At 33.1% G+C, this 17,406-nt stretch overlaps 1 protein-coding gene across 3 annotated transcripts; it reads right to left on the minus strand.

Moving 5' to 3' along the window:
• Positions 1-3,102: 3,102 nt before the first annotated feature.
• On the minus strand, positions 3,103-17,201 carry LOC128181357 (tectonic-1-like). 3 transcript variants are annotated; one of them, XM_052849729.1, is made up of 16 exons: positions 16,913-17,201; positions 13,373-13,493; positions 13,146-13,252; positions 12,803-12,939; positions 11,427-11,523; positions 10,992-11,113; positions 10,598-10,721; positions 9,766-9,870; positions 8,973-9,032; positions 8,094-8,239; positions 7,603-7,728; positions 7,228-7,334; positions 6,604-6,744; positions 6,171-6,372; positions 5,864-6,025; positions 3,103-4,604 (listed from the first exon to the last, which is right to left on the minus strand). In XM_052849729.1, the coding sequence occupies exons 1-16, from the start codon at positions 17,172-17,174 to the stop codon at positions 4,359-4,361; spliced, it is 2,265 nt and encodes a 754-aa protein (XP_052705689.1). In that variant the 5' UTR covers positions 17,175-17,201; the 3' UTR covers positions 3,103-4,358. The 3 variants fall into 3 exon arrangements, with proteins under 3 accessions (XP_052705689.1, XP_052705697.1, XP_052705703.1); XM_052849737.1 differs by lacking the exon at positions 8,973-9,032; XM_052849743.1 differs by lacking the exons at positions 8,973-9,032; positions 9,766-9,870.
• Between the last annotated feature and the right edge of the window lie 205 nt (positions 17,202-17,406).

The following is a 17,406-nucleotide window of genomic DNA, read 5'->3' on the forward strand; positions in this document are numbered from 1 at the left end:
AACGGACGATAACTTCCGACCGGAAGTGAATTTTGAAAATTTGTTTCAGCGGTATAAATTTCAGATAACGAGGCTTTAGTCCTGAAAATTTGACGGAAATCGATCGTCCCATCTCTGAGAAATCGCCTGCACAAAATTTGTAAGACAAAAAAAGAATAATAATAATAACTAGAGCAAAGCTCGTTGCAAAGCAACGAGTGGGTCTTCCGTTCATGTCGGAAGTAAAGCTGGAAGTTCCTGTAAGAAGCAGAGCTCTTAAACCAATAACAAGAGAAACTAAAATAAAAAGATGAAAAAATCGAATCATTCCTGGTACGACTTAACAAAATCCGAATGATTTTAAGTACGACTTAATAAAACCTTTCCAATTTCAAGAACGACTTATCAAAAAAATCCGAATGTGTTACAGTGCGACTTAACTATTAATTTTTAGGTACAAGTTAATTTAACCAAGAACTTGATACTACTTTTTTAACCAAATAAGCGGAATCAAAATTTCCGGAAAAATCAATTTTTAAACCCCGATATCTCTGTAATGCATCGTCCGATTTTAAAACGGCTTTCAGTGTTAGATACAGCTTAATAAGTTCTTCAAAACACATATACATTTTTGATTAAATCAGAAATTTCATTTTTTCGAAAAATTTGTTTTCCTTCCGGTTTCGACCGGAAGTGATAGATTTTCATTTCCAGCCTTATTACAGAGGTAAATCGATCAGATCATATCCATTCAAAATTTCAAGCCTCTATCTTAAAGCGTTTTTGAGAAAAGTCCGGGACAAAATGACTTTTTGAAATTTTTAAAAATGACGTCACGTCAAAACAGAGGTGACGTTCTCTTTCAAATTTTTACATTTTTGAGGGACGCCAATTTGCAAAAATCTCCGAAAATTTCATCAAAATCGGTTAAAAACCTTTTGAGTTATGAGGCAAAAAAGGAGTCAGAAGAAAAGAAAAAGAATAATAATAATAATAAAAAGAAACCGAAGAATAACAAGAGGGTCTTCCGTTGGAAACGGAAGACCCTAACTAGAGCAAAGCTCGTTGCAAAGCAACGAGTGGGTCTTCCGTTAATGTCGGAAGTAAAGCTGGAAGTTCCTGTAAGAAGCACAGCTCTTAAACCAATAACAAAAGTAACTAAAATAAAAAGATGAAAAAAATCGAATATCCCTGGTACGACTTAACAAAATACGAATGATTTTAAGTAGGACTTAACAAAAACCTTTCCGATTTTAAGAACGACTTAACCAAAAAAAATCCGAATGTGTTACAGTACGACTTAACAATTATTTATAGTACGAGTTAATTTTACTTTTAACATTACGCTATTTTTTAAACCAAGGACGCGGAATCAAAATTTCCGGAAAAATCAATTTTTAAACCCCAATATCACTGTAATGCATCGTCCGATTTTAAAACGGCTTTCAGTGTTAGATTCAGCTAAGTAAGCTCTACAAAACACATATTCATTTTTGATTTGATCTGAAAATTCATTTTTTCGAAAAATTTGTTTCACTTCCGGTTTCGACCGGAAGTGACCGATTTTCTTTTCGAGCCTTATTACAGAGGTAAATCGATCAAATCATAACCATTCAAAATTTCAAGTCTCTATCTTAAAGCGTTTTTGAGAAAAGTCCGGGACAAAATGACTTTTTGAAATTTTTAAAAATGACGTCACGTCAAAACGGAAGTGACGTTCTCTTTAAAACTTTTACATTTTTGAAGGACGCTAACTTGCAAAAATCTCTGAAAATTTCATTAAAATCGGTTTAAAACCTTTTGAGTTATGAGGCAAAAAAGGAGTCAGAAGAAAAGAAAAAGAATAATAATAATAATAATAAAAAGAAACAATAGAATAACAAGAGGGTCTTCCGTTGGAAACGGAAGACCCTAACTAGATTCGATCTCGTTGCGAGCAACGAGTGGGTCTTCCGTACGATTTTTCAATAGATTAGATCATATTTATCAATTCAAAGATAAAACCGTAGATCTAAGCGAAAAAAAGTAAAAAAAAAATTTGCGGCACTCGAGGCTTGAACCCGGGTCGCCTTGGCTATGTCCACGACTCTATTGACTGAGCTACTCGGACTCTCGCTTCAGAACTTTGACGCTTAAATTCTCGAGAATGCCTTGATCGATTTTAAAACTAATTACATATTCTTAATCAGTAAAAGGGTCACTATAAGGTGTAAAAATTTCAAAGAAAAATATTCAAAAATAAAAAAGTCGAAAAATTCAATTTTTCAAATTTCCTTCCGGTGACGACCGGAAGTGACAGCTGACATTCTCTTGACCGAGGTGCACCAGAAAAATGATAGATCTACCATCTCTGAAAGTTTCAGCCCTATATCTTTACTTGTTTTTGAGAAACCTGAGAGACAAAATTGACTTTAAAAAATTGTAAAACGGCGATAACTTCCGACCGGAAGTGAATTTTGAAAAAATGTCACGGGGGTACAAACTTCAGATGGCGAGGCATCATCAGTGAAAATTTGAAGGAAATCGAATCAGCCATTTCCGAGAAATCGCCTGCACAAAATGTGTAAGGAAAAAAAGAATAATAATAATAATAGAATTGAAAAAGAAACCGAAGAATAATAGAAGGGTCTTCCGCTGAAGACGGAAGACCCTAATAATAAGAATAAGAAAAGTGAAAAAGAAACAATAGAATAATAGAAGGGTCTTCCGCTGAAGACGGAAGACCCTAATAATAGGGAAAAAGAAACCGAAGAATAACAAGAAGGTCTTCCGTTGGAAACGGAAGACCTTAATTATTTTGTAATCAGTATTAGTGAGACTAATTGGTCTATAGTTTGTAAGCTGTGACCGTTCTCCTTTTTGTGAATTAAAGATAATAGAGCAAGTCGTTGTGAAAATGTCATTTCGTTTAAACTGAATATTTCTTTAAGCATATTATGAAAGAGTATTGATATTTAACCCAGAAACATTGATAGAATTCAACTGGGTATGGGGATATTAAGAAAATTTTCTGTTCAGCTCAAATCGTTACCATAAGCCTTTAAAGAACTTATTAAAGCACATATTAAAGCACATTGTAAGTGCTGAGTCTTAAGATCAAAAAGAAAAAAAACAAAACCTACAAAATTTTCCTGTTCTTTTATTTCTAGTTTGAAATATTTTTTTTTAAAAAATCAGCATAATGATATACTAATTAACTTTCACGTTTTGCCATTCACATACCATTTATAACTACAAAAAAAAATATATATATAACTTGCTTGCACACATAACAAAAGAGTGTTCTGCATAGTATATATATAACTATATGCAACACAACTTTCAACACTAACATGTAGTTCTTGGACAGAATAAAAGGAAAACATTAAACACAGTTACTTATATGGACGGAAGAAGACAGTCACAGTTTCTTACATAAATTGAAAAGCATACATCATTCATTCTGAGATTGTTTCCATTCATAAAATGAGATTATATTTAATATCATTTAAACTGATTTTCAAAGGTTTTTGATTATTCAAACTGGAGATATATGTACATGGCCAAATCATCACACTAATTTATCCAAAAACTACAGAAGTTGCAACGTAAAACATCCACATTCTGGAAGCATTCTGTCTGTACTAGTATTTTTGAAACTAATTTGAACAGTAAAAGTATTTTTGATATGAACATTTCAGGAAACAAATAGAAGTAGTCTGAAGCAATTAAACCCTCTTAATCTACATTCATTTCAATATCAAAATCTAGCACTAACTTCCAATGTCTTTCACACTTCACCTCCATCTGCTTAACTTGCACACATGATTACTCAAGGCTATAAATAATTATCATAATATCCTATGTTTCTTGTAAAAATATTAAAAATTCTGCAATTATAAATCAGTATCACAAAAATACAACCAGTATTTTCCACCCCATGTGTAAATAAATTAAATACAGGTACAGACCATTTCTATGGAAACCATTTCTATGGGTCAGTGAATATAGAGATGGATGAACATGTTGGTGTACATGCCCATTTACTACTGACCAAATGGTCTATATTAGGGCTAAACAATCTGTTTCATATTTATTTCAATGAGTCAAATCTGCAAATTCATCCGAAACGAAATAAATTCTGGTAAATAAACTATTTTTTCCCTTTTTTTGCACAAGTATAAATTATACAGATACTGTAGAATGTACAGAGGGACTTCTTTGTAATTTAAACAATTATTACTAAAACAACTGGTATGCTTCATACATGTGTTAGTGAATTTGGGAAATTTTTCACAAAAAGATGTATCATTTATCAATGTTTAATTTTCACACACTGCAAGTAGATCCCGACATTGAATGCATATACACTGTATATAAATGTTTATAAATCACAACCACTATGATAAAACGTTGCTACACAAGAAGATGAATATAACCAGGTACAGATAACTTGAGAGTCCTGTTCGTGTAGAGCTGCTGATAAAGGGATAAAAAAAATCATATGGCACTTTGGCCAGGAAGACCGGTGGCTCCCCTACATATCCTGTGGCAGGTTGGGAGGCGTCAATAAAGGTCACAGAGTGTCGGACTTCATACGACTGATCAACGTCAGTGTTTCCGGCCGTACAGCGCGTTCCTGCACACTAAAATGTAACGGGATCCTTTGTTAATACTCTCTTGTTTAACTTATTCTATTTGTTTACTAAATAAAAAAAAACACGTGCTTACTGTGGTATTTAGACATTTCTGACAGTTTATGAAAACTGCAAATCATTGTAATCAATGTGTTGTGGCAAACATTTATTTTGACATATACTTGTGGTTAAAGGGACATTTCCTGTAGTTGTCATTTTGGACTACGACAATTGCTCAAGATCATAGCTATTATGACAACAGTACTTCATGATTTCAAACATTTTGTATATGCATAAAATGTGCATACAATTGGCTTTCAGGTGAAAAATTGTTCTGCTTTAAAACTTTATTCAACGTACACAAAGTATAGTAAGGTTTCTCTCCCTTTTTCCACAAAATGAATGGTTTCATTAGTCATCAATATATTTTCAAATGCAATTGAGAAATTTTTTGAAAAACAATTTACCTGATATCCCTTTAGGTCTAAGTTTAAGATGTGATATATAGATTAACATAATGTATCATTACTGAGTCTATTCTTTATATACTTTGAAATTAAATCATACAGATTCCTCTAACGTCAGATTAATTCCTCTATAAGTATTCATTTTCTCGAATATAGGCTGATTTGTGTTAAAAAATCATTAAACAAAGGCATTTCTTCTATATAAATTCAGATACCCTAAAACTTGAAATTTAATCAGTTTTGAAAATAAGTCACCTATTTCTGGCATTGAAAGTTACTCGAAAATAAGACTGCTGTAAAGATAATCCACTCATGACAATGCTATTTAGGAAACGGCACACATTGCTTATGTCAATTCCATAATACTTTTTAGATTTGATAAATGTTTTTTTACATTGCCAAATGACAGTTCTTTATAATGCTCTACAACCTTAAGTTTAAATTCTCTGTTAAAACTTTAACTTGGAGTAGGAGTGCATCTAGTAGTTGCCATTGCTAAAAGCTCACTGTTAAAAATGGGCACCAAGAATTAAAGAAACTTGAACACTTTTCATTTAACTCTAACAAATGTGTATCTGCATATCTTATTATCTTAAAAACAGGTAGTTCACAATCAATCCATCACAATTTATTGTTTTGATAATTCTGTGAATATGCCTACCAGTATTTTTTGGTTGGATAATAAGCAGCGATTTGAAAATAAGCCCCTACTTTCCTACCAGTGGCTTATTTTCAAGGTTTTAGAGTATATACACTGTATAAATACTACTAGATAAACAAATAACTCAGATAGCTTCATACCGTGTAGATGATATCTTGTTTGGGCTCGTATTTAAATGAGACCCCAATTATCTTGGGCTGGGGGTTGGCTAGTGCCCCAGTGTTGGCATACAGTATTTCTGTGTGCATTCCCATAGAAATGGTGCACTTTGGGCCTTCTTGTGTAACAGTTGTGTCCTGTGCCTGAAGCAAATGAACATTCAAAATTTGTTTTAGTTTTGTCAAGTTTACCAAAATAACAATGGAAGACAAATATTAAGAGTAAGTGATAAGAACTGCACTACTTCAGTCCAAATACTTTTCTGTGTGAATTTCTGTCTGCACTTACAGTTGTTGGAGTGGGTGCGTTTCTGAGAATCTGGACCCAATCTCCTGGTACCAGTGGGTTAGAGTTTCCGTAGGTGGCGACCCGTCTCTGTATGGTGGGGTCATCACGGGTCAGTGTGTCAACCACCCCTTCCATAGCATCAATGACTGTGTCCTGCATGGCACTACAGTACTGGTCAGCTGACACATTGAACAAGTTAAATCTGGAAGATTTACAACCAAGAAAGATTTAAAATGGTGAAATTTCCAAAATCAAGTCCAAAACTGTCCCATTTAAGCATATCATGTGTGTATCAATCCATTGATAGTCATAATACATGTTATTTTTTCATGTTTTGTGCTTAATTTATTTTGATGGTATACAGTATAAATTTCAAGTTGTACTGTAATGATTTTTTTCTGTATTGTGAAAGCAAGGAGCTGAACCACACTACCTGATCAGACAGCCAGACACCATGTTGATACCAAAGTTAATCTGCTCCCTGTTGGCCGAGTCAGTGAGACAGGTTCCTGTGGCGGACCCCCTGATGATGGTCAGATTATACATGTCCTCCACGATAGCATAGCGGTCCCCTCTGTCAGATACAAAAACATTTATTTACTTATTTAGTTCTGAAGATTCCTAACTGAACATGTTGATTGGTTTAAAACTGTTTGAGGCACGTCACTTCACAGACATTGAAACTTTATGACAGACGTAAACTATATAACAGAGTATTACTTGAATTTGGAATTTTTTTTATTCTTGGAATTAAGGGCTTTTAAGAAAATTGCCCTTAGACTAACTTACTAGACAAGTAACATGAATTTTTATTGTTTGATGTGTTAATTTTTAATAACTTAGTCAACTAACATGAATTTTCCTTATGAATAGTCTAACTAAGGGCAATTTTCTTAAAAGCCCAAAATTCCAAGAATCAAGATAATCCCAAACTCAAATAATACTCTGATTTATGAACTATATTAATTAAAATAAAATAAGAATTGGAGTTGTGTATATTCTAAGTAGAAAATTACAATCAAATGGAACCAACACATCATCTTTTATTTTTACTTACAATGCCAGCGTAGAGTTCTGGACTAACACTCCTGCACGGACAGGTTTCCCGACGATGTAACCAGGGTTACCACTCCTCTCGGTGATTGTCTTATTCACCTCATTGACCTAAAAGAAGACATTGAGCTGACTGATTATCTGGTTGTACCATTGTTTAGCCAATGCTTAAATGTAGCTATGTAATTATAAAGTTAAAATCTAGACTATTTTTATGACTAGGTCCTTAGCATACTTTAAAAGACTATCAGAACTGAGGTAATGAACTGAGTTAACAATGTTCAGCCATTTATCACAATAAAAGTCATAGTCTAACCAAGATTTTCTACAAAACTGTTTAATGCTTTCTTTTCTCAATATAACAATACAGCATTCTTACTGAGGTGAAACTTGAGCCATAGGTCTGGGTGAGGGGTAGATCGGATGCCTGTATGGACCCTAACAACAGTCTCACACCAGCCCTTGTGATCCCATTTGATCCGTCATGCGTAATGTGATATTCCACCTGAAATAAATCCCATTCAACTTAATAAGAGCATATATCTAAATTTCCACAAAATTTCAAAAAGTGTGCATTCAGCGAAGTCAAAATGCATAGAAGTGCTTTTTAAATACAGTTCAATCAATTCAGGTTTTCATTCTTTCTTAATTTACAGGGTAAAAATGTGAAAATATATTTACTGAGAATTGCAAGGGATAACCAATATTCAATATATTAGATATATTATTTGCTATACCTAATATGAGAAGTTTATATTTAATTACTTGTACATTTCAAGACTTTTGGGAAGAAAATTGACCTGGTTGTAAACATGAATTCATTATTTAAAGCTGTTTTGCTCTGTTTTTAAACAAGTGTGGCACACTCACTCCTAGAACCGCGTTATTACAGTGGGAGGCGTTGAATGACGGGGCGTTGAAGGAACAGTCCACCACCAGTCCGTTTCCATCCACACACTCCACTCGCTCCATCTCAAACTCCATTGTGTAGGAGTTATTGTACAGGGAGCGCTGCTCTGTCAATCATACAAGTCAGTCAGTACGCTGATCAAAGTAAGTCAATCAGGCTAGGATGTTTATAGTTATGATGCAGATTATAAAGTTATTGGTTTTGTATGCAGTATATACTTTAATAGATCATGCATATATGCATTGTTTAAGCAATCTTAGGGTTAAAAATTTATATGGTTTCATGCAATTGCATTCCATTATTGATTTTATGAAAGACTGACTAATTTTCAAATACTAGTAGCAATAAAATCATATATTACCACATTTGATAAAAACAGCCATCAAAGTTAACATTAATATATGAAATATATGAAATACACAGTGGTTTATGTAGTGAGGAGAATGGTGATTACAGACACAAATTGCTGATCTAGAAAAACATATTTCTAAAAAGCTGTCGGCAAAAATTAACTGAGAGAATGAAAGTGAACACAGAGAAATAAGCATGGAATGGATCCAGATGAAGACACTGGTATGTACACAGGAACCTGCAAATGTAGGCTAGGGTGACAAAAAAGACAGATTTCTGAAAGCCTTGCTACCCATCCCCTGGTGCTATGTATAAATGTTTGTGCAATGGAGAAGTTGTGTATTTCAGTTCTTGCTTGCTATTTCTGATTAAATGTATATACACAATGTTTAAAGCTTAAATAATGCATAGGTCTTCCATGTACAGCACAAATATTGACAAAAGCTTGTTCCATTTCAAACTTAAATGAACACTCTATCAATATGAACCTCTTTCATCTGTCACCATGGTAACATTATCCACAAGTGTTACGTTATCAACAGCAGGACCTGTTTCAAGATTCATTAAGTTAACAATGTGATGTCAACCAGTCATATCCACCAATAATTCTACTGTGGTTTCATTAATATTCAAGGGTATCAATTTTCGTGGATAAAGTGAAAATCACAGTTTCAAGGATACGTAAATTCGTTGCCAATGACCCTTTCAGTATGAAATGTAGAAATTGCGTTTTAATGAACATTTAATTTCATGGATCAACTTAACAACAAAATCCACGAAAATAGGTATTCAACAAATATTGATGAAACCACAGTATATAAGTTTACATGAAGCTCTACAAATCTTACAATATAAATTGCGTATAAAAATGACATCCAAGGGTAGTGTAAGATTTGTCAGGCATTCATTTTTCACCAATAATGATGATATATGTCATTATATCCTATGTCAAATAAACATTTAATATTGTAAACCAGATTTTTGGCTGCCCTTGTTAATCTTCTATGACTAAAATGAACATAAAAGGTATGAATAACTTTTTCAATAATGCTTTTCCTAATATTATGTTTTGCACCAATCCTTGCTTTATAAATGCATGTATGTTTAATTCTCTATGCTCTCCGCATCTCTCTTGTTCTTATTGCATAAAAGATGAGCTGTTTGAACATTACCAGCACAATGTCATTTATAAAAAGAAAAGAAGATGGTTATATTGTTTAAGACTAGACTTTTTGAGGTACTGTCAAGTGTTTAGCAGATCCCTGAGAGGGGAGGGAATACCTGTTGTCACCACAACGGTGGTGGTAATTGGAACTGTAGTTGTCGTCGTTGGTGTCGTAGTTGTTGTCGTTGTTGTAGTTGTTGTTTCAGCTGTTGAATTAGTGTCTGAAAACCAGGGCAATCGAAGAAAAACAGATGATAATAAGAGTGAAAAAAAAATAATTGAAATCACAACAAACCAAAACAAATGTACCAACTGAATGTACAGCACCTAGTGAGATCATCTTTTACAAATCGTGCAGTATAATGAACATATCACTGAATGAAACTATACAGTATGTATAAACTTGAAAGGCAGATAAGGGTTGAGGGTGTTGCAGAAAAAAATTATAATACTCAGCCAGTTAGTTTTTTTTCTTGCAATTCCCAAAACAGATGACACATAAATAAGTGCATTATTGTTTAAATAAAAAGGGTCAAGTCATTGACAATGGCTAGCCAATGAGATGCATATAAATAAAAAAATCATGTTAATAAATTCAAGCATATAAATATATTTGTTATGTAGTTTTTTCAGCCACAGCTTTAAATTATTTGTTTATTTCAACATAACTGAAATAGCTGATATATTGAGTTAATAACACAACATGCATACACCTTGTTCAACATTTTCTATTTCAAATAAAAACAGCTACCAGAAACTAAATCCCTCATAATTTATCAGATTTACTGTAGAAAGTAAAATATTTTTTTTAAACAAAATATTCAAACTTAAAGTTACATAGAAATCACAAGACTACCACTACAGTCCTGTACATTAATCAGAAATTACAAAGTCTACTAGGAGAAATATCTAAACATTCTAAAATATAGTGCAATAAAAGTTGGATACCATTGGATGTTGTTACGGCAACTGTGGTTGGTGCTGGAGTTGTTGTTGTCGTCGTTGTTGTTGTCGTTGGTATCGGTGTCGTTACCTCTGTTCCATTAATTATCCAAGTAAAAAGATATGGTGTCTTCAAAATAAAATAAAATATGCAATTATCACTGAGCATCAAAATATTATTATTGATACCTAAATATAGGTATCCCCTGAGATTTTAACAGATAAATCTAAATGACAAACAGTGAAAATGAGGTACATCTATTACAGACGTCAAAAATGGATCTAGCAATCAATTTAACAGGAGTCTATGATCATTTAGGGTATTTTCAAAGAAACAAAAGATAACCTATATCTGAAGCTTTACGAACAAAAAGACTGTGAAGTGAGATGTTTTATATACCTTCACTATTCGAACACTTGTCAGGTAACTGGATGCGTTCAGGTATGGAGTATTCTCACAGCTGTTTGCATCCAGCGTCCTCATCTGTCGCGTACACTTAAAACTTTGGTCCACCAAGTATGCTGAAAAATATCAAACATTGCATGTCTATTGGACTTTACCAAAATATCTTGAAAGACAAAAATTTAAAGACATTAAATGAAAATAATTTGTATGCTAAAGTATGCTTTTGTAAATACATGTAACTTGTATGATACTGGATATAAATATAGCAATCAGAATATATAGGATATTAAAACTTCAACTGCAATAATAATACACCCATGAAGATAAAGCCTGGAACAGAAGAGATTGACATTTTTACATCAATACTATTCCTTTTTTCATGCTATAAAGATAACTGAATTAGATTGTACCTAACACTTATTGACTTACAGACTGGGTTGTTGCTCTGACAGTTGGGTTCTCCCTGTGGGATGGTCAGGTACCCAGAGGTTAAGTCCTCATACACCACAAACACAGGATCACCAACCTAAATACATACAGGCGGTAGTACAAGGATAGCAATAGAATACTGCATACATGTTGTTGAAAGAAAAACGGTCTTCTCACCCCATTCCAGTAACAGTGAGCGAAACAGAGCAGGTGAGTCATAATGATTGAATTAACGAGGCCGGGTCTAATTTTTTCTGCCCTAGATTTTTGAATGTATTTTTTACATGAATTTCTACTGATATAATGATTATTTTAAGATGAAAAAATAAGACATTTACCACACCGTTTGTTAAAGGGGTCATCTCAAAGTTGGTTAATTTTTAACATAGGACCTTATGGGATTTTGCTTGAAATGTATCAATTTTGCACATTTTTTACATTTTTTTTTAAACTTCTGCCCAAGAGATTTCTTTTTCTGTTCAACATATCAAAGTTATTGCTAAAAGGCATCAAATGGTCAAATAAAAAAACCTTTTACCTCCTGGTTTGTTCCAGGGATCTTATCAAAGTTGTTTTTTTGTATACCCAACTTCCCAGTTTGTCAGATAATGGCTATTTTTTACTTGACAAAATCGGAAATGGTGATCTTTATAGTCTTATTAAAACATTCAGACATATTTAAGTAATAAATAAATATATAACATCACATATTAAGGGTCATTAATATAAAATACATGGTTACTGTCTTGAAATAAATGAATTAAGCTATATTTAGGCGGGTTAAGAAAACGTTAGAGGGCTAGGCTTGCTGAACCCTCTTCACGTTTTCGACCCGAGCCCAAATATAGCTTATACTTCAAGAAATTTATGTTTATTCCACAATATAAAATCAATTTTACGCATCAAACAAGCTATTTTCAACAAATTTTCTCTAAATATCTGCAGTTGAAACTATCACGCCATGGCGACAACAACGCAAAAAAGATGACGTCACAATACAAATGAAACGCTGCGCGAAAGCTTGCGTATTCATTCTATACTCGGCCTCGTTAAAAACAGAAAAGAAAAATTCTAAAATGACTTTACTTCATTCAGGTATTGGCCAGTGGAAGCAAATCATATTAGTCAGAATACTCAGGGATGCTGGTTTCAACATCCAATCACAGTTTACATACAGCATATCTTACTTTATTGTTAAATAAATACACATTCAGTGGGAGCATGAAGAATAAATTTCATACATTAATAACATACATATATTTTTTTTATTTAGATAGAAAAGAACTATTGCTGGTCCCCTGACTATGGCTCCAGATAATTATAAAAGATCATTATAAGAAGAATACACAAAAAACAAAAATTTGACTAACATCTACCTTATAAAATTGTGCGTATGTTGTGTCAGCTGATACTGTCGGGGAATAAGTAAAGGATGCATATCTGTCTCTGTAAAAATTGAATGTGTCCAATGAGTTGATCATATCAGGGATGGAATAGTAGTTTCTGGCTTGGTCTGCAATACAAAAACATAAATCCACTGTGTGATTTAATTTTTGTAGATGTAGGGTTTATGCAATTAGCATTTACTGATCAAATTTAGTCATAAGGAAAGAAATTATGTATAAATTTTACAAGAAGGCCTCGAAAACACCTTCAACACTCTTAAGTTCAAATTTGATTGCATTCCATTTGAAAAGAAGGCACTGTAAGAGTACTTACTGTTATCTCTGTAAATACAAAACAATCCATCTTGTGTTTTTTGTGACGTGTAGACTGAATTATCTGTCAGAATCACCTCCTCCTGTACACAATACTGGGAGTCCACACTGTAGACACAAAACATTAACAGGTCATGTATCTCTGGTTTATTTGAACATTCTTATATTTCAACCATAGTATAAGGTCTAAAGTTATTTTGAAGGAGAAGACACATCAAGTGGACATACCTGATAGGTGACTCTTTACACCTGTCGAAGGAAGTAATGTCTGCCTGGTCACAGTCAGTGTCACAACAACAATTAATGTCACATGCATTTCCAGTGACATCACACCAACATCGACCTAAATCTAAAATGAAAATGTAATACCATCAAGTTTAAGATAGAAAAACTTTTTATTCTTCATGTATTGATCAATACCATGGGAAAATTCATTTCAAAATGCATTTTAGTGAATAATTTCATACTATGAAAGCCTACAAACTGTCCAGTGGATTCACTTTAAGTGTACAGTAAAACACGCATATAACGAAGTACCATGGAAGGGCAATTTCGCTTCGCTATGAGCATAATTACTTATATATTTGTAATTAAGTCACAGGCAAGGAAAATCACTGCGCTGCAAACATCAATTCATTACAAGCATGTTTGTTATGATCGTGTTTTACTGTTTATGTATCAAACTATCAATACTTTTACCATGATTGATACGTTGAAGTTAGTTTGTATATATTCATTTATATGCACAGCTGAGATTAGGTATATTTTCTACACTTAGTCTACTATGATAGTCTATCATATCTATACTTTGTTTTTCGATATTTATGCAGCACACTTTTTTAAAATAATTTGATAATCATAAAAATCTCTGGTAAAAAACAATATTTAAACTCTACAATAAAAAAATTAAATTACTTCTTCTTTGAAAAGCCCCTTCTAGCTTATCAGGTTGAAGAAAGCAGCACTAGCTGACAATAAAAAGTCTAAAGACATTTTAAATGCAAACTTCATGTACATTAAAGTACCCAGATGATAACATCAAAAATATGTGAAAGTCAAGATGATGCATGATCTGATCTGAGAGTATTTGAAAAAAAACCTAGCTCTACGGGAAATTTGGTTTCACAGATCGCTGAGCTACACTACAGTTCCCTCAATACAAAAAACTGTAAATCTATTGCAAACAAATAGTTGAGCACCTTTTTGGGCTTATCAAAATTAATTTATTCTGTCAATATTTTCTGCAACTAATCCGAGATTCTCAATGGAGAAAAAGATGTCAGATTTTATCATTATAAACATACTTGAGGAATCTGTTTTCGTTACTTTCTCATAGGCAGTTAAATTAAGCATGGAACACCCCCCCCCTCCCCGATTCAAATTTGTTTTTAATTTTTAAAAAGCTGGGGCCAAGTCTCACTTTCTTCCTAGGATGAAATAATTCAGACTTGCATATTATTTTCATGAAAAATTAAACTTTTTCGACTTTCTGAGCAATTTTTAAAAATCACATTGCTTTTTTTTTTACTTAAATATCAAAAGAGAGAAGGCATGCAACTCTTTTATTGACATCTGTCTACTTTGCTTTAACTTCCTTTGATTGTTGAATGCATGACAATTAAATCATAGAATGTGTTTTTATTTTTGAAAGACACTGATTTGGAAATATATCAAATAAATCACTAATATCTCTGTAAATGTTGCTCAAGTGCATCAGCTGGCCCAGAAGTAAAAAATGCTAACTCCTGTGCTTGATCTTTGCTCTGTATTTAATAAGTCTTTAAAGATTTTTTTTTTTTTTATCTTAAAACTATAAATTTGTAAAAAGATACAGTAATAAACTTGAAACTTATATGTTTAGGGGCATTTTATGATTTTCTTCTGGTGATTTTTTAATACTTAACATTTCCTTTTTGAACAGCAGCACTGAAAGCGTCATTCTGTAACGTAATATACTGATATACACTAATATGTTATACGTTGCGACCGTTGGGGCGAGCGCGGCAGGTGATCAAAAATGAATTATGATCAATCAATAAAAATAAAAGTAGTGACGTAAAGTACACGTAAATGAAGAATGCCAAATAAAATAAATATACCAATTTTCCAGTAAATTTTTATTATTCATAATTCATAAGATTGTTTATTTATTTATATACCAATCTGATTAAAATCAGATGTTAATAACGCCCCGAAATTCTGATAGTTGCTGAACAAAGTGTAGCGACATCAGAATTTGTCGGAGCGGATCAAAAATCTGATTTTGATCAGATTGTTTATATACTGGTCGCTAGCCAGTATAGAATTTATCTCAGATAAAATGTTGTTGAATAATAAAGATTTTAACATAATGTTTTAACATAATATTTCCTCTTTTCTTGCAGCAGACATTTTTCTTAAACAATTAAAAATTGACTTATCACAGGATCCCCCCTCCCCCGTTTAAAAAGAAATCAAATTTACGTATAAAAAAATTTGTTGATCACATAAGGAAAATGGATCCCCCGGTAGCATGTAATACCATAAATAGTAGTGAAAATAAAGACACTTTTGAGCAGCTAAAGAACTAAAGCCATACCACGCACTCCCCATTCCTCACCCTGATTAGAATTTTCCTGATTTTGAGAATTTTCTTTTTCTTTTTGCTTGTGAAGATTTTTTGAATGATGTTGCCACGCCCCATTTAAAAAAAACGTTCCTGGAAATTACCGTAAATACAGTGAATAAAATAAATGTGAGAATTCATCCAAATGAGAGCAAGTTACAGCTGTTTCCTATCTCTGAAGAAATGTCTCGATTCGTTAGCTCTGCAAGATTTTGAGAAGATTTTGGTATTTATATTTCAGCAGATTTACAATAACAACTTAGAGTTGTTTCCCCTTATTGTGACGTCAAAGTTCACGTCGGTCAAGTGTAGTCTGTCTCTTTGAAAACACACTAGAAAACACTACGCGAAAAATATTGATTGTTTATTTAAAAAGCTGTTTTGGAAATTACACAATTCATCTGTTTCTCAAAAGTTTTACTTTGATTCTCGCGAGATGGTATCCAGTCTAGTGAGATCGGCTGACATTGAGGAATGGCATTGTGGGTCGAAATTTACTGACTCCGAAAAATTCTGTCGGATCAATGTGCAAGAAATTCATTGTGACGTCACTCGAAAGGACGATAACTCCGTTAGTCTTAAAAGTAATTGAAATTGGCGTTGTGTTATTTACAATGCATGTACATAGTCTTTTATCTTGTTCTCGTGAGAGTGTGAAACGGGAAACCAAAAATACAGGGAACTACTGGGATGATTAAAACAAGGCATTACTGGTCCGATTTACTGATGCAAAAAAAATCCGTTGAATGAATGTGCAAATAGTCCGAATTTTCTATTCACACACGCCTTGCCGGTAGAGCTCGCTTCGCGGCGGCGAGCTGCGCTCGCTATTATATAAACATTATTTTGTTGATGAACAGGTTCGGCTGATGCATTCGAGTTGCATGCCCTTTCTTGTTTTAAGTTTCAGAGAAATTTCTGAAAAAAAAGAGAAGGGGTAGCCGGTAGGTGTATTTTTAATTGTTACATGAAAGAAATATGTAACTTGGAAAGTCAGGACAGACCATAACTGCATTTACACATATGGTAGCGTCTTGTGAGGATCTGTGATAGTCAGAGGGGCATTAACATAGTTTTGACAACTAAACATCATAATCATTTGTTAAAACGCATTAAACCACAAGGGGCGTGGATGAAATAGCATGAAATCAGTTGACGTCTACCTATGTTAGCTGCGACTGAGGACGGGTCAAACGTCAGTATAGGCGGCGTTGTGGTTGGAGGCTCTGTCGGGGCTTGTGTTGTTGTGGGTTCAGTTGTAGTTGTCGCTTCTGTGGTTGTTGTTTCGGCTGCTGTTGTTAAATTTGCTGTTGATGTTGTTGACTCAACAGTAGTAGATGCTTTTACAGTTGTAAATGCCGTTACGAAAATTATAACACAAAAAAATCGTGTTCCTACAAGAATCATTTTTCCTTTTGCCGCCATGATGTAAACAAAATCATGCGCAATGAGAATTTGTACAAATTAAGAAGGAAAAATAAAAATTTTGATTGACATGCGACAAAATTGAATAAAAAAACGTGTTATAGTTATTTTATTATAAATTTAATTGTTATATAAAAAAAATTGAAAAATGGTACAAAACGTTTTTATTCGGATAAATTTGAATCAATATCAAAATTTTGAAAAATGAAACTTTTTACGTGCGGAGATATAA

Source organism: Crassostrea angulata, chromosome 1, assembly GCF_025612915.1.
Source record: "Crassostrea angulata isolate pt1a10 chromosome 1, ASM2561291v2, whole genome shotgun sequence".
NCBI classification, from domain to species: Eukaryota; Metazoa; Mollusca; class Bivalvia; order Ostreida; family Ostreidae; genus Magallana; species Magallana angulata.

Bases quoted from the DNA above. Each gene is read 5' to 3' on its own strand.
- LOC128181357 (XM_052849729.1), bottom strand. From the start codon at position 17,174: ATGGCGGCAAAAGGAAAAATGATTCTTGTAGGAACACGATTTTTTTGT. The intron at 13,253-13,372 runs GTATGTCCACTT...TTGTGTCTACAG, and splicing joins TGTAAAGAGTCACCTATCAG to TGTGGACTCCCAGTATTGTG. The intron at 11,524-12,802 runs GTAGATGTTAGT...GTATGTATTTAG, and splicing joins CATACGCACAATTTTATAAG to GTTGGTGATCCTGTGTTTGT.